The following is a 22,018-nucleotide window of genomic DNA, read 5'->3' as shown; positions in this document are numbered from 1 at the left end:
AGGTCAGTACAGCCTCTTTACCATTACCAGCTGTGTCTGTTGCTATGGAAACTCAGCAGGAACTAACAGGGTTATAGTTGTTAGGACCACACCTGGCTTATTTGCATCCAATTTAAGTTGAGAAAAATTTGAAAAGAATAAAAGGTCTTTGCATGTGCCATTGGACAGCCAGAAAGAGCTCATCAGCTTGTGGCCTTTAGGGTGGGTGGGTTTTTCTCATTCTTGATTCTTTTAGTGAATGAATATGTTGCTGCTCACCTTTGTTCTGTATATTCACTTGTGTCAATGTTTTGCTATCCTTTTTGTTTATAGCGTTTTATTATTTTGTTTAGGTTTTATCTTTGGTTTATCCTTTTTAACATTTAAGATGTTTTCATTTTCATAGAGAGCTTAGGTAGTACATATTAGAAATTTTCAAATAGAAAAAAATCAATTTCCTTCATTTGTATTCTATAATAGCATTTTAGTAAGTTTTTGTCACTATTACAGACTAAGAAGAGAAATTTAAGTTGTTCTCTTTTTCAGCCTGAAAACCACACACACACACACACACACACACACACACACACACACACACACACCAGAGAAAGAGAGAGAAACACACCCTCATCACCTTAAAAACAGTTTAACACATTTGTATTCTACTCTCGCTAAATGACTGAAATTCCAATTAAGCTTTGGACTTATAAAAATAATTAAGTAATTTTCTATATTTTTTATTTTTTTTCAAGTTTCTAGCCATACTTAGGACATTTTTATTATGCTGGTCTAAGAGAACACTATAGGAGAAAACTCTGGAAAACATTTCTAAAGAGTGTGATAATTAAATCCAGCCTTCATGGTTCAAGCTTGAGGCTCTTACAACATGAAAAATCATAAATATTCAGACTTAATTGCTAAGTTTAGTATAGCCTGAATCCTTAATTTCAATTTCACTGGGTTTTGTAACTGTTAATACCTAGGCCTTCTCTAAGTTATTTAGCCACCTTGGTAGAGTGAGGCATTGTCTGCATAATGGAAATATTACCTGGCCATAGATTTTATAAGAAGCAAATGAAATGACCTATGTTAAAATACTCTAAAATACACATAAATAAATAACTGTCAAGCATATTCTAGACAGATAGGTAAGTACATTAGCCATATTGTTTTTCTTATTGCTGTAACAAAGTGCCCAATAGAAGCAGCTTAGTAAAGAAAGCTGTATTTTAGTTCACAGTTTTAGTTCTATCATGGTGGATAAAGCATAGTAGTGAAACTGGCTCTCACTATGACGAGAGGGTGAGACTACGTATCACACTGGGAGAGAAGAAAACACTACTTGTTCAGTTTGCTGTCTTCCTTTTTCCTCCTTATTCAGTCGATCCTAATATGTGAAGGTGTACCTTCTCTCAGTTAAGCCAGTCTGAAAGCACCTTCGCAGATATGCTCAGGAGGGTTTCCTAGATAACTGTAAGTCCGGTCACACTAATATTTAGAAATTAACTGTAATAGCTTAATGTTGAGAGATGTATTAATACTTTTACTGAACATTCTAAGGTACAAAATAAAGAAGATAGTTTGAACTTGTTGCATATTTGACTTTACATTTTTTTTAATAAAAAATTGTGTGTGTCTGCCTGTGTATAGTGTATGTGTAAGAGCATGTTTGTAAGTGCATATGCGTGCATTTAGGTGTTGTCCCCAATCACTTTCTACCTCACTTTTGGAGACAGTCTCTCACTGATTTGTTACACTGTCTGGTCAGCCAGTGAGTTCCAGGAATTCACCTGTCTTTGCCCATCCAGGTCATAAATGTATCTACCATGCCTAGTTTTGCTCTTTTGGTTTGTTTTTTTATATTGGTGCTGGCAGTCTGAACTCAGGAGGTCCTCATGTTTGCAAAACAGGCACTTCATGGAGTGAGCCATCTCCAGCTGCCATACTTTTGATTTTGTGTGCACCATTATACCTGACTTATTCAGAATTTCATGAATTAGGAATGTGACCTGCAAATTCATGGATGAGAGTACTAGGTTTAGTTATGTAAAAGTTATACCTGTTATTATAATTAGTTAAGCTAATTTTAAAAATAGATTGACATTAAAAATATAAGGCAAATGAAAATCAGTGCCTATATTTCCTTTGCTGTTTGAGGCTGTTAGTGCTCTCTGGTGATCAAGATTCTTGAGACTTAAAGACAATATATAATACTCAACCAGTAATGCGGAATTATTATACTTTGTGGACCAAATACTGAGCTTTCCCATTTTCTAAATACAAAATGTCATTTTACATTTTTAAGACTAGTTTACAACTATTAAGGAAAACCTACATTGACCTATCTGTGTCGTATTTCCTATTATATGACCTCATACTTACCATTTGCAGGAGGTAAATGCTAAAATTGAAAATGGCCTTTTTTGTTAGAATGGCCTTTTTGTTAGAGGAATGCACACATAGAAAATATTTAGGCAGTTTTTATCCAGCTTCATGAAATAATGACACCTTAAAATACATATTTTAAGAACCCTAACTTCCTTGTTTGTTCAATTAAGGGAGGATTGTACAATTTGTTTTGTTAAGGAGGAATTGGGCACACAAGAGGTCCTACCTAAGAGAGCTAAACATGCCCTGCTGACTGATCTGAAGCTCCCCATTTTGTGTGATTTTTATCCTTTTAAAAATTGTTAGGTTATTTTATACAGCCAATTCATTTTTGCCTTCTTTTAGTTTTGTATTCTTAGACTAGAAAAGTAAGACGAGCTTTCCTGTCTTTTTAATTACCAAACTACTCTGTTTTCAGTGGCTCAATTCAAAGAAAGAATGCAGTCTCGCTATACCTGGTAAATATTTTCTAAGTGAAACTATTAATTCAGTAGCTACTGATAAAGCCAGGTGTTGTGGTGATTGCCTTTTATGGATTGATCATTAAAATGACTTGTCAAATACATAATTTTTCATTTTAACTCTGGTCTAAGATTTCTTCGTGTAATAGAGTGATGATTGAGATACCTGTGACCCAGCAAGTAATGGAAATAGTCAAGTTATATCTAGCATTTAGTATACATCTATATTTTATGATAGTAAAATAGTAGCAGTAATCCCTGGTGTTAGTTTTGTAGAAGCACTATGTGACTATAGTTCTTAGTCTTTAAGAAGCAATTTGTATAAATGACTAGAATACTATATCCTTACTTTTTTCAATTTCCTTAAATATGAAGTAATATGTTTAAAGAATAAAAAAAATTGTAGTAGCATTTCATGTGGGTTTTCCTTTTGTTAAAACTTAGAAGTGTATAGGAATAGAGAAGACTCTAGTTTCACGTTCATCTACACTAACAACACTGTTGGCAGCTCTTCACTAGTATATTTCTTTGAAGTGCTTACACAAACTTTTGAGAGTGTTATTGTGCCTGCTTGCTGATGACATTTCTAATATATATATAAAAGGAAATACAGAAAAAGAATAGAACGTTCGCACACACACAAATTTGGTCCTTCATCAGTTTTTGGCAACTTGAAATATTTGTTGAATGTTGTAATACTCTGAAATTTTTCTTCCTGAGATTGTCAGAGTACCCGCCTGGACAGAGAGATATCTATGTGTTTGTTTACAGTTTTAAGTGTTTAGAATAGAATATATTATTTCAGGATTAAAACACAAAGAAAAGAAAAAGAAAAGCACTTTGTTCTTCAACTATTTTTCAGTAGTCTTTGTCTTAAGAGTTTTTACCATGTACAGCAAACATGCTTTCTGGCTTATGATTGATTAATTAATGCCCAGTTAAAAGACAGAAATATTCAAGAGTATCCACTTAAATTTTCTTGACAGGGGTTTTAATAATACCAAAGTTATTTTTTTAATGAACCCTGTTTTATTTTAAAATTCTCATTTTAAGAATACCCTTAAACCACAAGCCTCGTTTTTTAAATAAGTAAGTTTAAAGTTCAGAAGTTGTTGTAACAGAATACCATAAATGCAGCATCTTAAACAGTAGGAACCTAATTCCTCATAGCTCTACATGTTATAAATCAAGCATATGGTACTAACAAGGTTGGTTTCTTGTGAGGGCCGTTCATGTCTCTCTTACCTCCCTTTTGTGTTGTTTCTGTTCAAATTTCCCTCTTCTTAAGGACAGTAACTCTAATGATTTGGTTTTGTTTGTTTGGTTTTGATGCTAGTACTAAGTTTATCCATTCTAGGCAAGCTCTCTACCATTGAACTATATTCCCAACCCAATCATCTTTATTTTAATATGATCTTCAAAGGCTCTATTTCTAAATTAGGTTATGTTTGCTGGCACAAATACAATCCATAGCAAATAATAAGTCCTTCATTTAGAGTTTCCTCCCCACCTCTACCTGTAGTACCCATTTTAAATAGCTTTTTTTAAGGCATTGCATTTCCACTTAAGATGCAGTGCTTATAAAGTATGTTTTGTCTTACTGTGCAAATGTTTCATGGTCAAATATTAAGAATGTATAAAAACTTATTGTAATAACTCTAACTTTAAGACTGCCGCAGAACTTGCTAAATTTGGGTCCTTCGTATGTTTCTCTAGAAAAATGTTACATCTTTACTTGGACTGACTTAAAACCTTTTCCATGGTGGGCCCTGAAGAAGCACCACCAGAGGTAGGAACTCTCCCCCGCTGGGGAAGCCCCCAGGCACTCCACCTGGCTTGCCACCAGCCCTCTGGTACAGCTTGGTAATGATGGGGTAATGGCTGTAGACTTTATCCAGTTCTTTCTGCTAGTGTTCAGCTCCTCTTCCTTCTCTCTAGTCTGATGATTATCTAGCTGACTGATGATTTCATTACACTTGTCTAGAATCTTCTGTTTGTCCTTATTGATACTGCCTTGAAGTTTCTCATCTTTAGCTGTTGCACTCATGTTGAATGCAGAGGACTCCAGTGAATTCTTGGGTAATACTTTATTTCTCTGTTTTTTTCCCTCTTCCGTGTTGTACTAAGTTTTCTGAACCATGCACTTACTATCTTACTTGCTCAAGGAGCCCTTGTCATCAGTGATGGTGATCTTGCTCTCCTTTCTTGTACTGTTATCCACAGTAGAAACATTGAGGATGCATTGGCATCAGTGTCAAAAGTAACTTCAATCTGAGAAATACTGCAGGGTACAGAAGGTATGCCTGTGAGTTCAAATTTCCAAGCAGGTTGTTGTCCTTGGCCATGGATCTTTCACCTTGATGTGCCTGAATGAGCATACCCACTGGCTGTTATTAGGTGGTAAAGATCTGTATCTGGTTTGTAGAAATGGTAATATTGGGCTTGATGAGGAGATTCATGACTTTACGAAGTTTCAGTACCAAGGGAAAGAGGAGTGACATCCAAGAGCAGCAAATACTGAACATCTCAGAATTGTCTCTAGATAGTTGTCTCCAGGCAGACTGCTAGAAAGCTGCGCTGTAAAGCAAGAACTTTATCTGGGTTAATGCTTGTATTCAGTTATTTTCTACTGAAGAAGTCTTGGCAAAGCTTCTGAATCTTGAGAATTTTGGTTGACCTATCCACCAGGACAGTATCATGAACCTGTGACTTATCTAATTTGACACGTCGAAGGGCCTTTCTACAGGGTTCAGAGTGCCACAGAACAGGTCAGCATTTAATTCTTCAAATTGAATGTGGATAATGGAAGCATAGAAGTAGAGCCTGTCAATGTCATTACCGGCTTAGGTGCTAAATGAGAAGAAGGTGTGCACCTGTTTGCATGCAATACACAGACAACGGATTTGTTTCTAATTTTTAACTTATGTCCTTGTGCTTGCATTTAAATTGACCAGTAAAATGATTGATCATCTATTCACCAGTCTTATTTTCCCAAATGGATGTTTCTAGATGTTGATTAGACCTCAAAAGTGAGGACTGACACATCACATCAGAAGAATCACCTCCCAAATAAAAATCAGCACATTTTTTTCAACTCCAACCTTCCTATCCAAGCATTAGCAGTAGTTGGTTCATTGGTAATTCTTAGTACACTGAAGCCAGCAATAGTTGGAGCATCTTTAGTTTTCCTACTGCTTAGAGTCATTGAAATAAACTGGCACTGTGATCACAGCACAGTTTTCCCAATATTCTTCCATCTTTGTTAGAAACAGAGTATACCTCTTCTGGGTTGGAGCTTTTTGTCTCCCCTTTGTATTCTTCTTAGACATTGGATCTGCCTGCATCAATCACCACCATGAAGGGCCAATGCTTAATATCAGAGTGAACAACAGAATCATTAAATCTGCACCCAGTCAAATGTTTGGTTTAAGAAACTGTTGGTGGGGCTCATCACAACTCTTCACAGCATCCCCGATTTATCACTCTTCAGTAAAAGCAACATAGCTTGTTGTGGTTCAGTAACCCTGGTCAGTGAGAATTCTACTTTTCCAGGCTTTAAGATACCCACACAGGAATAGTTGGCGCTAAAATCAATGCCAACTGCAAGTCTTTTAGTCATTTTGCTTGCGTGTAGGCCCAACTATACTGGCAAGGAGACCACACCAATCCTGAAAGCTGCCATTATGTTCAATGAGTAGGACAGCTTAGAATACCATATTATTGTGCCAATAAATAGTATTTTTTAAAGGTATGGCAATACATCTAAAATGCCATCTTTATAATATTCTAATTTTAAAACATCTGGGAGATTTTATTTTAAATTAACTGAGATTCTAACATAAAATTTAAGATTATAATAGTTTTTAGGAAGTCTTCACACAATAAACGATGGCACAAACTGTGGGAAGCTGAAACTCGCACGTCTGAGATTTCATTAATAAAATTCAGAGGGTTCAGTGTGGACTTCTTTTTTTATAAGGTATTGGAAAGCCTTTCAGAATACTCTGTAAATGATTATAAGTACACTCTGTCAGTAGGTTAACTGTGCATTTCATAACTGTAGATTGCCACTATCGCTGTGCAAATAAACACACTTTCTTTAGGGACTTTTGAGAGTTTGGAAAAGCAAAGCTTCAGTAGCATAAAAACACCAGTGTATGACAGTTTGTTGACTTGTTTATTATATCAACAGGTACTCATGAAGTCTTACTAATTAATAATAGTTATATTTCATTCATTATTGTTGCTTTAGTTTATGGGTATGGTATTTTGCCTGCATGTATGCCTGTGTACCATGTGCATGCCTTGTCATTACAGAGGTCAGAAGACAGTGTTGGGTCCCCTGAACTGGAGTTTGAATTGTTGTGAGCCCTCATGTGGCTACTAGGAATTGAACCTGCATCCTGTAGAAAAAAGAGTAGCTAGTGTTCTTAACCAGTGATATATCTTTCCAGCCCCTCATTCATTATCATTTTTTGTATAGCTTGTCCAGATTATACAAATTTGGTGAGCAATCTTTTAAGTTGTTGTCTTTTCCCCATTCATTTCCCTTTCCTAGTGCAGGGCTTTGTGTATATTAGGCAAGTGCCATTGAGCTGCATTTTTAGAGTATAAAGTTTAAAAACTTATCAGCTAGCAACTTCTTTGGAACCCTGGATTCTCTTTAGATCAGTAGTTTTAAACCCATGGGCCGTGACCCCCATAGGTGTCACATATAAGATATTTACATTACAATTCATAACAGTAGCAAAATTACAGTTATGAAGTAACAACGAAATAATTTTGTGGTGGTGGGTTACCATAACATAAGGAACTGTATTAAAGGAACAGTATTAGGAAGGTTGAGAACACTGTTTTAAAGACTTTTTTTTTTTTTTTTTTTTTAATCAATGTCTGGATGTCATATGTCTTCACTTCTGTTCCACATGCCTAAAAAAAGAGAGGGGAGGAGTATTAAAGTTATACTTATTTTTATATGTATGAATGTTTTTGGCCTGCATTATGTATGTGCACTATGTGCTTGTCTGGTGCCTGTGAAGGCCAGAAAATGGCATTGGATCCCAAGAAGTTGGAGTTAGAAGTGGTTGTGAGCTGCTATGTGAGTGCTGAGAACTAACCTGGGTCTTATGCAACATCAGCATGTGTTCTTAACCATTAAGTCCTCTCTCCAGACTGTGATTCTAATGTAATAGTTTAGAGTTCATTTTGTTTTATTCTTGTTTTCAAACAGTGATAACTTAGCCTAGTTTATTTATTAGATTAACCTTCCTGTATGTAACCAGTTTCCTGATCACACTCTCCTCTTGAGTAAGTTCAGATGCCTGCCTTGTTCTAGAGCTGAATCATGAAGAAAAAAGAGAGAGAATTTATTATTTTATGGGAAGAGTTAAACGTCAGATAGACTCTGCCTTTGATTCATTTTATTATTATTTTTAACTTGAATAAAATGTTAGTTTCACATGAGTTGAAGCACTCTATTATTGATCGTTTCCCTAAAACATGAACAGGTGGACATAAATGATTTACTCAGGAAGAACACAATATAACCTTAATTTACTCACACAGACAAAGGTTATCTAAAAGATAAATTATAATTTGGTTATTGTTGCTTTTAATTTCTTTTCTGATGACACTTAGACTAGCATAAAACTTTGCTCTTAACCACAAAGTTACTTTGCAGTCATGCTAGAAATAAATTTTTAAGCATGAAAATTCTTCTCTCCTTTTAGGAAAAAAAAGGGGGGGGACAAATATTAGGCATTGTATTAGTTTGTTTTCTATTTCTGTGATTACAGTACCCAGACTAAAGCATCCTTAATTGGCTTACAGTTCTGGGGGTGAGGAGTGGGAAGACAGCCCATCAATGGCAAGGCACACATAATGATAGGAGCTTGAGGTTGCCCAACAGTCAGGAAACAGAGTAGGGCTTTACTATAAAGTCTCAACCCACCCCCACTCCCGCACACCATACACATAACAAAGCTTCACCCTCTAAATGTTTCATGGCCTTTCCATACAGTGGCACCATCAGGGGACAAAGTGTTCAAACACATAACCATATGGGGTAGTTGTCACATTTAAACTCCAGCTGCCAAACTTCTAATCCTTCCCAAACAGTTCTACATAAAGTATTATTCCTTGTCCTTTCCATAAACCCTGTTTCCCCAACCCCATCTCATATTTCCAGTCCAGCTCATCCAAAAAAAGTTGTTAATTATGAAATTATTTATTGGTCTCTTTTCTAAATGCATTTGTAGGCTGTTAATTAAGTCCTAACCCATATATTAAAATACTTGATTGAATTAATTCATTCTTATCTTAAAGCTTGTTTTTTTTTTTTTTTTTTTTTTTTTTCCCCCATAAGCTGTTCTCTTTTGGTTTATTTTTAAACTTAGAGGTTCTAAGTTTATATATCAGAGGACCATTTGACTCTAGTAGAAGTTACCTGACCTTTTCTCTTGGACATAAAGGGTCCTTGTTGGGGAGTATAAGGGAAGGATATTGCTTCTGATTCTCCACCCCTGTCTATTTGTGGAAACCTTTGAGTACTTAAGCTTGTTCGCTAGAGCTCTCAGAGTGTCTATTTCAATAGTGACCAAAGGGGCTGCTTTTTTGGTATATGTATATTTTTACCATATCAATTAATAATTATTACAGATTTGCATACTAATAAGATATGCCTCTTATTTAATATATTTGAATATTTGATACTGCAAAATATAATGATTTTTCAACATTTTTCATGGTTAACCAATATTTTTATTTTTACGGTCATCATTGTTGATAATGCCACTTCTGCAGAAGTAAGTTTAGGTTCATTTCAGATATTGTGGAAATAATGCCCTAATGCCAAGCTAAATTTTACTTAATAGTATTTTATGAAACTCAGATCCAAAGATAACAGTGTTCTTTTTTTTAAAGTTTTTAAAATGTATATGTGTGTAATTGCATAGATTTATATATATATACCATGTGTGTGCAGGTACCTAAGAAGGCCAGAGAGGACATTTGATCCTCTGGACCTAGAATTACAGATAATTTAGGTTCTGGGAATTGAACCTGGCTCCTTTGCTAGAGCAGCTGAGCCATTTCTCCAGCCCCAAAGATGCTGTGATTTGATACTTATGTACTGATGTATAAAAATACTAAGTCATATATTTCTATAAAAGCAGAAAAGTTTCTAAGTATAGCTATCATATGTACTTTATAGCACATTACTCTTGTATCTGAGCTAAGTGTCTCAAGCAGAATTGGTTGACACTGGGTAGTACAGGAGCTTGTGCAGTGCAGTGCAGTGTGTAACGTTCATAAGGTATGTGCAGAACCAAAGCTGTAGTGTTGTGACATACAACACTGGGTAAATACTGGCAGTAATATCTTGTTTATTACACACATTTTATGTATATTTATTACATCCCTTTATTTCATAACATTTTAAAAATCAGAGGTCTAACATGTTTGAAGAACTCAATTTTTGTCTAATGTATTATTTGTATACACTTAATTTTAAACAGTCCCTTTGCTACCAATTATTGGTCTCCTTTTTCAGTACTGTAGCAAGCCATTTTAGTTTTGTTTTAGTCTCTTTTTTTCCTCCCTCCCTCTCACTATCCTTCAGTTCTCTGAATGTGTAACTCATCCTTAATGTGCAGGTCTTAAAAGAACTTGGATCTTGATGTCAGCAAAATCTGGTTTGAAATCCCAACTCCAAATTATTAATGTGCTATTGAGTTAAAAAGTTCTTTAGTTTTCTGTGTCTCAGTTCCTTTATTCCTAAGAATTTAACAATCCTTATTTTGTAGTGTTTTATAAATCTCTTGGATTCTTTATAATGAACTCTGAAAGCTTGTGATTTAATTTCAAACTTTAATAAATACGTTTAATAAGGATATATATATATATATATATAGAGAGAGAGAGAGAGAGAGAGGAAAGAGAGAAAGTCACTCACACAGAGGTCTATTAAGTGGTATTGCTTAAAAATACTAATTTGCAGTTACAAGGCCCATTTGGGAATAATGTCTATTCTAAGTAACGAACTATCTTCTTGAGTTTGATGTGTGCATGTTTCATGTCAGCAGTCGGCTAAGGTGCTCTGCGAATTTGGCAGTATAAGAAGATTCAAATATAATGAATATCTGCTCAGAGATGCTTTTTGTACCCTCCCCCTGCTTTTGGATTTATGCTGTTGTAGTGTTTCAAGTAGGACTTTCTCCTGACAGTGTGTGTTAATAACTGGAAAATTCCCTATCTGTAGACTAGCACCATCTTGACAAGCCTGTGTTCTGCTTCTACCTTGCTAATTGTTTCCTTGGGATTATTTGGATTGTGTAGAAAGCCTTTTGCAAATCCTCTTATTACTGAAGTCATTGTTGCCAGCAGGAATAAGATTAAAGGTGCTTAAGTCTGTAGAGTTGTTTCTAATTTGTTCATGTCATTTCAGTGGCATTTTAACAGAACTCTGTCTCCTGTCCCTCCCTTCTCCCCTGGTACCATCTCAAGTTAGGTCCAAGATGCCAGACCATTGGAAGAAATCTCATTTTATCCTCCTAATTATTATGCTGGCACTCGGCAGATAATTTTTCCCTTCATGCACTGCCAATTAATATGCAAATAAGCTGATAAATATTTATGTATTCATTTAAATTATGCAGGGAGTGCTTTCAGTGTATTCTGTAAATGAATTGTTCCTGGACTTCAAAGTGCTAAGCTGCTGTGCTAACGAGGAGAGATTTGCATAAGGCCCTAATCACACGCATACTGATTAAGCTTCATTATGGAAACTGCCAGCTGCAATCTTTGTTTCTATTTTATTACAAAAAGGGGAACTTTTCATGCTTCAGTTGCCTTGACAATGTCAGTCCTAGCTGGTAGAAGAGACTAAAACTCCTCTGAGCAACTGAAGTTTCCTTATTCAGTTGAAGATTGCTATGGTGTAACTGAAGTTGTATTTTGATTCTCTTGTTAATTCACTTTCCACTCCTCCCACCCTTGTTCTCTTAAGAACATAGTACAGATTTGTTAGAAATAGTAGTACCTTCTTTCCCCCATCCCAAACGATACCTGTTCCTTCTTGCTTTGGACTGTCTGCACCTCCTGAAGATTTTACAGCAATGCTGGACTGCAGTGACTGTGTTCTAGGTGGGTACCAGCACAGTTCTTTTTTTACAGCTTTAATATGGAAATAGCATATGTGGGATTGACTATGCATAAATGCTCAATCACATATGCAACCAACATGGGGGAGGGAGGGCTTGAGCAGAGAAGGAGCAAAGCATTTGCAAGGCAAGAGCATGATTGAGTTTGCTGTAGGTCTCCCTAGGACAAGGTCTTCTGGTTCAGAGGATATTTTCAGCAAATAATGTATTTGAATTTGCCTTGAATGGAGGACATTTTTGTGTTTTGGAAATTTCTATAGAAAATAGTATATGTAGTTGAAAACACATTTTAAATCAGAAACAATGTATACTATATTAAAATAGTATATACATACTAATGAAATGTTTTGCCTATCTCTAATAAGAATGCCTCATACAAAATCAAAACTGCTAAATGAAAAAATTAAGGTGGTGTCATAATGCAGATTAATACCATTACTATTATTACAGAAGGGGAAATTATAGTGGTTACTGTACTGTTGATCAATTTCCAGATTTTAGAGTTATGGGCCATTTTCAAATTTTGCCTATGATTAGTCATTTTGATTTCTTAAAACCAGCTTTTTTTTTTTAAAGGAATCTGCAGTTTTAAGTATTGTGGAAAGCAGGATCTTTAGAAATGGGGGTGTTCTGCTTGAATAAATGTTAACATTTTGGGTGGTAAGATGGAATGAAGTACTGAAGTACTTTGGTGTAGACAGATGATGCTTGTCGGTGGCCATATTTTGTGAGTTTTTTTATGTTTACATGAAGAATGATTGAAATGACTTCAAAGAATTGAGTATCTTAAGCTTAAAACTTTTGCAAATTTTATTTCCTGTGTCTTTTTCTAGTCTTGACATTAAAGCAGTTGTTAATGATAAAGTAAATGTCTGAATTCTTATACAGAAAGCATGGCTAAAGTCAAGTTAGCAGTAATACTTGGCCATCAGAGTAAAAATTGCTTCCTTGAGGATATACATGACACAAATAGCATGTTGATGTTAATTAGGAATTCAATCCAGTAGTAACTTACAGGCCTCAAATTAGATTCATCACATGATTAGCTAAGTGACTTAGGCTTGTGTTTTGTCTATTTAAAAATTGTGTAAATATCAATGAATAAATTACTTGTGTTTTTCTTTTACACTTACTGAGTTTGATATTCAAGAAGTGAAAGAAAAATGTTTTTTGAACTATTTTTACCATTTATTTTTAAATGTCAGAACCTGTATCTACTACTTAGAGTTGATACTAAGTATCTCTGAAACAGCCTTCTCATCATTGTAAATTAGGATTTTATTTATTCTGTTTTGTGTTTGAAGTAGTTTTGTTAAATGCTTTTTACTTGACAGTAAAATAAAAGGTCCTTAGAAAAGTCATGTGAAATACCTGTGACATAATTTTCAAGCTTACATAAAGGTGTATAAATTAGGCTATAAATTATGTAAGGCCAGGCTCATGATTTGTTAAGAATTAGGCTTCTTGGTTACTGTGGTGTCTGGACATTAGAAAATTACTAACTCTTTTCATACATGTTTACAGAATCATTATTTTTTTTCTATTTTAAAATAAAGTATTCGGCATGCATATAATGATATGTTTTAAGTTTTGTGATATTTGTTAGCTTTTATAAGGTTTTGGTTAAATCAAACAGAAAGCTAATTTTTACTAAGTTGTGCACCTGGTCCTTTCAAACTTTAGCGTGCTTTCAGGTGATACTTAAATGTTTCTGGACAGTGGGGGGGAGGAAGTTGTAGAACAGCCTCATTTATGACCACAAACGTACAAATTTTAACCCCTTTGAACAAGCCAGGGTTACCATACGACTGCCTTGGCCCATAAGACCTATCTCAGTTATAAAATATTATTTATTAGAAAATATATTCCCCGCTGTCTAAAAAGCAAAGTGTCATTTTCTAGATTATGAAATATGAAAGAAAGGTTCCTGATATTTTTCTTGGGTTTTTTTTATACCTGTAGATAATACAACTATTGACAGCATGGTTGGGTCTTGTAAACATTTCCTGTTTTTTAAAAAAAATCAGTATAATATAGTTTCATTTGTTCTCTAATAAAAATACTCAAGTCTGTAGTTATATCTATTTTGTCTATTCTATTCACCCTCTGGAAAAAGAAGTAGGGCGTAAGGTTCTTGCCTCCTTCTATGCATGTTTTCTGGAATTGCTAATAGTGGTTGACAACATTTCACTGTGGAAACTACAATTTAATACCTTAAAAAAAAGTATCCCTAAACTAGAAGATTCACGTGTAACTGGGTGTGACTCTTTTGGAATTATAGAGATTCCTGTTATGCCTTCTGCTACAGTTTGTTATGCTTATTTTTAACGAGGCATGTATTTGGCATACCGCTATGTTGACTCTAGTTTGGTTAAGGATGTTAATGGATACTTTAGACAAGTTTCTTTTCATTTGTTAGATTATTATTAAGTGTGAATTTGTTTTAGAAAAATCATTTAGGAATATAGTTCATTCCAAGTTTATTTTAAACGCATGTAATACTTGTCTATCATTTAAAAAAAAAATGGTTTTTAGCATGTCTGACTATAGTATCTTTTTCAGCTTAGAATTTCCTAAAAGAATCTTACAATATTTTAGATAATTTATTTATGGGTTCCTTTATGATCCAGGAGCTCCTAAATGTTAGGAATCTGTTATTCAGTTTATAGTATCGTAGCCTGCCATATGCTATGCATGGGCTTCTTGAAATGAACCACTGTAACATTAGTTAACCCTTGCTTTTCCTGTAGTTTTGGCTCCTTAGCTTCATCTTCACCCCTAGTTTTTTAAACACCTTCTCCACCTTTGACTTATTGTAGATTCAAGAATGAACAATCCGTCAGAAACCAATAAGTCATCTATGGAGAGTGGAGATGGCAGCACTGGTAAGAAAATGTTCTCTTATCCATCTTTTGCATTAGCTCTCAGAACTAAAGAGAATGTACACTTAACTTGATACATACATATTTGACAAATATAGGGAAATGTATGTACTTGCTTGTGAAGAATTACTTAGTACTTGTAAGGACTGGAATTAATTTTGTTTAACATTATCTGATCCATCCATCAGAAATTATAGAGTAGTTATGGGAATGGTTCTTTGGACCAAACAGATCTAGGTCTGTATTATGGACTTGCCACTTAGTAACTATGTGACTTTAGGCAACTTCCTCAGTCTTTTTGTGACTTAATTTCTTCAGTAAGGATGTGTATGGGTCATCATCAGTATTGTGAGAATATGTATGAAGTGTTAGAGCATCATATAAGCCAGAAGCTGCTCTGGTAAGTTTCTTGGTTATATGCATAATCAGAATAGTAGATTTGGTATAAACTATACTAACATTACAATGGTGTCAGTGAGGAATTTTAAGTACACCTAATAATCCTTTCATTTTAGTAAGTTTTATTCTTGATCAAACCTTTTATTGAGAGAAAAAGTATATTAATGAAAAAACTGAAAGCCCTTTAAGAGAAAAGTACATCTATTTTTAAAAAAGTATAACTGTCTCCTCAGCCCATCCTTGTAAGTCATTTAGCTCCTAGGACATTTGACAAGATAACCTGCCATCTCACAAATATGATAAAAGGATTTCCCCAGTTTCTGGTAGACACAAAACATAAAAGTATTAAAACATTAAGTGAATTGTGGGCAAAGAGTTGTAGAAAGTCATTGTTTGTAAAGTAAACAAGGTTTTTCAATTAAGAGAAAGGGTTTCCTCTGACTATTTCAAAATATGCCTAACTATGGAGGTGGAAGACTTGGTTAACCCAAAAGAAGTCCTGTGTCTGCCCTTGTCTCATTGAAAACTGTCAAGGACTTGGAATGGTTTGTTAACCTCTTCACCTCTGAAAAATAGGTACTTCTTTATGGGAGACTGAGCTGGGGCTTTCATGTTCATCTTTGTCATATTTAATACACTCCCATGTCTCTTGTTGAGGCTAGCCAAATAGACTACCCAAAAAGAGCAGCATTGTTTTTTTACCCAAGTTACCAATCATTCTCTTTGTTTCTGTTCCCTGTTTGGGCCCCTTCTTTCTTTATCTTGTAGCACTGACTTATGCTGTTGTAAGTGTCATTGCCAAAGGAGTGGGACTTGTTTGCAGAGAGTACATAGGCAGTCAAACCTATGAAGAGGCAAGAGAAACGTGGGTAAAACTCCCACACCCTAAAGAATAGCTTCTAAATTTATCTAATGGAAGAGAAATAAACTCAGAGTGATTACAGAATACTGAAAATATCCACTATGTCAGACTGCCAGGGAATCTCTATATTTAATTTTAATACCACGATTTCTATAATATCATTCATTGAGTGCCTATAGTATTTAATTACAACCTTTATTGTGCTTTTTAAAATCTTTAGTGCTGTGCATATTACTTGATTCTAATTAAATTCTTATGACAGGTTAGGTACAACTACAAGGAATAGGGAGTTGAAATGTAAAATCAGAAAGGAAATACCTTGTGGTGTGGTGATACCTTGTTTGGACAAATGAAGTACTTCTGAAGGTCAGAGAATGGAGCTTGCCACTAGCTAACCATAGAGGTCTGGAGTTCATACAGACAGACAGGAAGGAGATGGCTGGGCAGAGATGGGGGAATCCCACCTGGTCCCGTAGACGTTTAATCCTAAATAAATACACAGATGCTTATATTAATTATAAACTGTTTGGCCATTGGCTTGGGCTTCTTATTGGCTAGCTCTCTCAATTATTAACTTTCTATTAATATATGTATCTGTGTGTGGTCTTGGCCTCCTTAAGAATGCCCAAACATCCTATGTTCCCGGTAGCTATTTAGCAGCTCCCTTGCCGCACTCTCTGTGTTTCTTTCCCAGAATTCTCCTAGTCTGGTAGCCCCATCTGTACTTCCTGCCTGGCTATATAAAAGCAAGTTTAGAGTTAGGACCCTCTATAAGGTTTTCTCATCAGCTATAATACATAAAATTGAAAATTTAAGTAACACACTATATATGTTCAAACCTTAAGTAATTTATAGAACTATATATGATAAATTCAGGCTGAAGTATTTGTTGAATAATTTGTGAATTTCTTGCCTCGTGACTATATGGGATGTGTAACAGACTTCTTTTCATAGAACTGAGAAAAATCAGTTCACATACTGTTTTTGACATTGTTTAGTTTTTGTTATTGTTGTTGTTGTTGGGTTTTTTGTTTGTTTTTGTTTTTCAATGTCTTTGTAGCCCTGGCTGGCATTGAACCTCCTGGTGTCTCTGCCTTAAGAATGCTGGGATAAAAGGAGTGTGCCAGAAAGATAGTTTTTAAGGTCAGTAACACACTTTCCTAGACTTTGCTTTTCTGTCACTAGTAGTGGTGGTTAATACTCTCTTTTCTTTGCAAAGAAAGACAATTAATTGCTTTTCTCTAAGATTGCTGCTAATACAGTAACATCTAGCTAGATCAACTATGAACTGGTTACCACCCTGTGAAGCATCCAGCTCACTTTGTGCTTGTCTTCTGCAGTGTGCACTATCTTCATAGACAAAAATTGCTTCCATTTTTTTCGGACCTTTACATTCACTTCACAGTAACATACTTCATCAGTTTCTCAGTGTTAAAGAAGGTCTGCTGGTGTGTTCTTGTGTTAATTTGTTGGTTTAGAAATATAGGCATATATTTGAATTCTGTTTTATGTATTAGATTATCGTGTTTAGTACATTAGAAATAAAATTACAGTTTTTTTTTTTTTTTTTAAAGTAGGGTGTGATGGGTCATGCCTATAAACCCAGCAGTTGGAAAAAAGTTTTTATTTTAAAGTACAGTGAACCTATATACTGTCTTCTCTTTTTCATTTGTTTAGTAATTTAATTATGATTTTTTTTTTTTGTAGCTTGTGGTGATGGGGTCCTAATAAAGGAAATAACCTTGAATATTATATAAAACCAAAGCCTAACACACATTAAAAAAAAAAAAAAGATTTTTTTAAAGGGTAATGAGAGGTATAAAGTTCAGGCATTTTGGACAAATAAGGTTCATATGTTCACAGAAAATCTGTGGTTTGGATTTGTTTAGGTTTGCCTGTTTTATATGTAAAATGTTATAGCTGTATTATTAGATACAATACAGATAGGAGATTCTCAGTCTTTTAGAGGCTTAGCAATCGCTAAAATAGAGGAAATAATGATTTTGATATCAAATCCACCTTACTGAAAAATACATTTAAAATAAACAGTCAACATTGAGAATATTCATTAAGAAGTATGTGATTCATGAGAATTCAGTGTGAGAAAATTTTATTTCTAGTTGGAAGGAAGGAAGGAAGCTAGGTTATGGGAGGAGACATTAGAGGAGGTAGAGTTTATGCTGTTCATTGAAGAATGGGTTGCATTTAAATATAATGGAAGTTGGCAATTTTATTTCAGCATGAAGGAACAGTAAAAGCTAAGATGAAGCAAAAGAAAGTTGTACTAAGTACCTCTGATTCCTTTTAAAAGAAAAAAGTTAAGATTATATTATGATTTCCAGATCCACTCAGCCATTCTCAGAATTATGGAATTCCATTTTTATAGAGTTTAATTCAATCATATTTTTCATTAGAATTGATCCAAATTCCTTTATTCTGCCATATGTGTATGCAGGTAGGATTCCCATACATGTGCAATGAGAAGGGTATTTCCCTGAGCTGGAAGCTTGTTTTTGGCTAGGTTAGCTGGCCAGCTCTCCTGCTCTGCCTGTGTCCATCCTTAATGATGGGTTTCAAGCACACACATGGCTTTTTACATGATGGCTGAGAATTCAAACTCAGATTCTCACACTTGGAGAACAGGTTCTCTTACCCAGCCCTGACTCCTGTCTTTTCTCACTATTTTCATACAAATGACCTCTCTTAATGACAATATCAAGATTTTTTTAGTAAATGAAAAAGCCAAAGTATTTTAGTTATGTGAGCCAGTGCACATTTATGAAATATCATACCAAATTTTTTTATTGTAAGAAGTTCCTGATAACCAATGATTTCTTCATTCTGAACTGTTAGTGATGTAGCTAGTGGCTGCATGACCATATCCCTAGGGAGATAAGAAAAAGACCTACTTAACTCCAGATAGGGAACCAGCAACAGACCAAAGTAAAGATAATACCAAGTTTAACTTGTTGAGCCTGTGAGTTTAAAATTGATTACAGGAGTGTATGAGTGACAGGTTACTTACTGGAGCAGAAATGACTCAGACAGCTGTATCACTTTAGCCCATCCTCACATAAGAGAGACTTATGAAGGCTGGAAGCCTAGAGTTTACTACAATTTTCTGGCAGCTGGCCAGTTTGGAGAATGTTTCTTCCAGGCATTATAGCTTGTCTAGGCTTGTCTCTTGGCAGTCTTTATTGCTTATATGAATTTGCAGAGAGAAGAGCCACATGCAGATGGGTCAGTTTCAGGGACTTCTTGAAACTTCTGGTGTTTAGTACCTGAATCCTAACATGTTTCTCTTCAGGATGGAATGTGTCAACTCAGAAGAAATTGCTATGCATTGCTAGTATTAAGATATTGTATTCACAAATGATGGCCAGACATCATTTTCTCTAACCTAAAGAAAAGGATCCTGAAAGCTTTAGTTATTTGAGAACTGGATGCCTTTATTGTTGTTTGCTGCAGCTGTGGGCAATGACCACAAAACTCAACAAAACCTACATGGAGTTTATTGGGGAAAGGGAGCAAAGGAGAGGTAGGTGTTGGCCAACCGGGAACAGAGATGGAAGGCAAGGAGGGAACAGGTGGGAGGCACTCCCTTAAAAGGGAAAGCTTGCATATGCATACAGAGTCCTTATGCAGCCATATAAGGCATGACCTAGCCACGAAAGACAGGGCTCTTTGAGCTGTCTAAGTATTTGCCTAATTGCCTAATTTGTACCCTGCCAGTTGTCAGAGGGCGGGGTCAGCATAATGCCAGGATATCAATAGCCTTCAGCCTGTATCTTTGAAACATTTCTAGATGAAATTCTCAACCAGTATCATTACAGATTTCAGATTCTGGGCTATTTCTTCAACATTATTTTCTCCTTTATCATTGTTAATATTAGCATAGTGTTTATTGAATAATTTACTGTGTGAACTACAACTGGCAGAGGTGCTTTTACAAGCCCCAAGTAGAAATTCCTAAAATTTTTACATTATGACTCATAACAGTAGTAAAATTACAATTATGAAGCAGCAATGAAAATAATTTTATGGTTGGGGTCACCACAACATAAGGAACTGTATTAACAGTTACAGCATTGGGAAGATTGAGAAACACTGTTCTGTGGGTTACTCTAAGTGGCTGAAATGCTTTTAGAGAGCCTTGGGAGCAGAGTTAAACATAGATTATGTTGTTTGGTGTTCTGAAACCAGACATCAAATGCTTGTGAGAGAAAGAAAGATAGTCCTTCCTCTAGTGTTTAATTCATTAACCAGTATGAGAAACATATTTACAGAATGACATCTCCCATCATCTCCTCTTTTCTGTCTAAATAAAACGAAGAGTTTTAACCTTAACATAGCAAAATATATCATACAACAGTTATAAAATAAGAATCACAGTTAACAATATTTAGTCCATTAACATTTAGTAAGATTTAAGAAAATATTCCATCATCTATTCTATGTTTGTGTGCCTAAAGTCTGTGTAACTTATCTTTAATCCTAACTAAGGAAAACTATAACAATAACTATTTGTCTTCAACTCCCTCAAAGACCAGAGAAGGATAATATATGAACTCTAGAAATGACAGACAACTTACTGCCTGGGCAGTCACCCGAAGTTCTTCTGTAATCTTCCATCTTCAGCCCATAGGCCATAGTGTCTCTGGCAGACTCTTCAGCAAAACAGGAAAGTTTAAACTGTCTTCTTGTATTGGCAGTTTGTCAGTCAATTTTCTATGTTTCTTGCAGACTGTCTGGTAGACTCTTCCATGAAGCAGGAACTCTGTAGCAATGTCCATCTTGAATCAGCAGTCAACTTTTCTGTGCATCCTGCATGTCCAGTTTATACAGCACAAAGTCAAACAGTCCAGACAAGAGCAGTATCTTGTCCAAATGGCCAGTCTTGCCATATTGGAAGTAAATTGAATGAGAAAGCAGCTCATCCTTTTGGCAAGAGATAAACCAGTAACAGTTCAGCAGTAGGGTCCATTTTAGTCATGACTAATTAAAATGTAGAACACTAATGAGAAGGTATGTAGTCACAAATTATCAGATATTGTAACTTTCTCCTTTTCCCTTAAAGGGCAAGTTAGTTTCATGTCATTTTGTACAATTTTTTCCCCAACAGGAGTAAAAATAAATAAATAAATATATATATATATATGAAGTTTCCAACCATGTTATACTTTACATCTTGCTTGAAGCAAAAATCTAGACTCCACTGCTCTTTCAATTAAATCCATTATATAGCATTCTGACCTAGAGCATTGGCAGTAGAAATTGGGAGTCAAATTTAATGAGCCATTCTGGTGGGGGATATATGAGGGAGTAAAATAAGAAAGAAGAGAAGACTAGAGTCTAAAAAGAACTTAATGTTGGTGTGGGGCTGAGCATGTGATGCATTTTTCAGAGCAGGGACTGCCCATGGGAGAAGTAGAAGGTAAAGGGATGTATTTCATTCACCATTCATGGTGTTTGGTAGTATTTGAAGGGGAAGGTACAAGCAGTTAAAGAGAGTTGCAAGTTCCTGAGGAAAGAATGCTGTGCAGGAGGCCCTAAGCAAGGAGTTCTTCAAGGAAGAGAGTAGAATGAGCTGAAAGAAGGATAATTACAGAACCCCATAGCACGTCTGGTGTCCAGTAGCTACTACTGATACTTAAATTTAAATTATATGCAATTAAGAATTCAGTCCTTGATCACACAGTGACATGCTTGGTAAGTTCATTTAGTCATGGATAGTGACTACTACAAAGATGGAGTAAGGAGTTTCAAATTTCCTCCCTGATTGATTCGGTGATCCACTATACACTCATAAAAAATGGGCATTGTAGAGGTCATGGTGTATGCCTGTAATCCCAGTCCTTCAGAAGTGGAGGCTGGAAAGCAGGAGTTCAA

General features: G+C 35.3%; 1 protein-coding gene across 3 annotated transcripts in view; it reads left to right on the top strand.

Annotated features, from left to right (window-relative positions):
- The window catches only part of Pou2f1 (POU class 2 homeobox 1), a 117,681-nt gene that overhangs the window by 48,485 nt on the left and 47,178 nt on the right, over window positions 1-22,018 (top strand). For 2 of the 3 annotated variants that reach the window (XM_051186156.1, XM_051186158.1), the window contains one exon: window positions 14,806-14,871. In XM_051186156.1, coding sequence (XP_051042113.1) covers window positions 14,806-14,871 — 66 coding nt within the window. Of the gene's footprint in view, window positions 1-10,979; window positions 11,970-14,805; window positions 14,872-22,018 lie in introns of those variants that run through there. The other variant, XM_051186157.1, reaches the window with a different exon arrangement.

This window comes from Phodopus roborovskii, unplaced genomic scaffold, assembly GCF_943737965.1.
Source record: "Phodopus roborovskii unplaced genomic scaffold, PHOROB, whole genome shotgun sequence".
In the NCBI taxonomy this organism is placed as follows: Eukaryota; Metazoa; Chordata; class Mammalia; order Rodentia; family Cricetidae; genus Phodopus; species Phodopus roborovskii.
The sequence above is the reverse complement of the archived record's forward strand: the minus strand, read 5'-3'. Positions and strand labels throughout refer to the sequence as shown.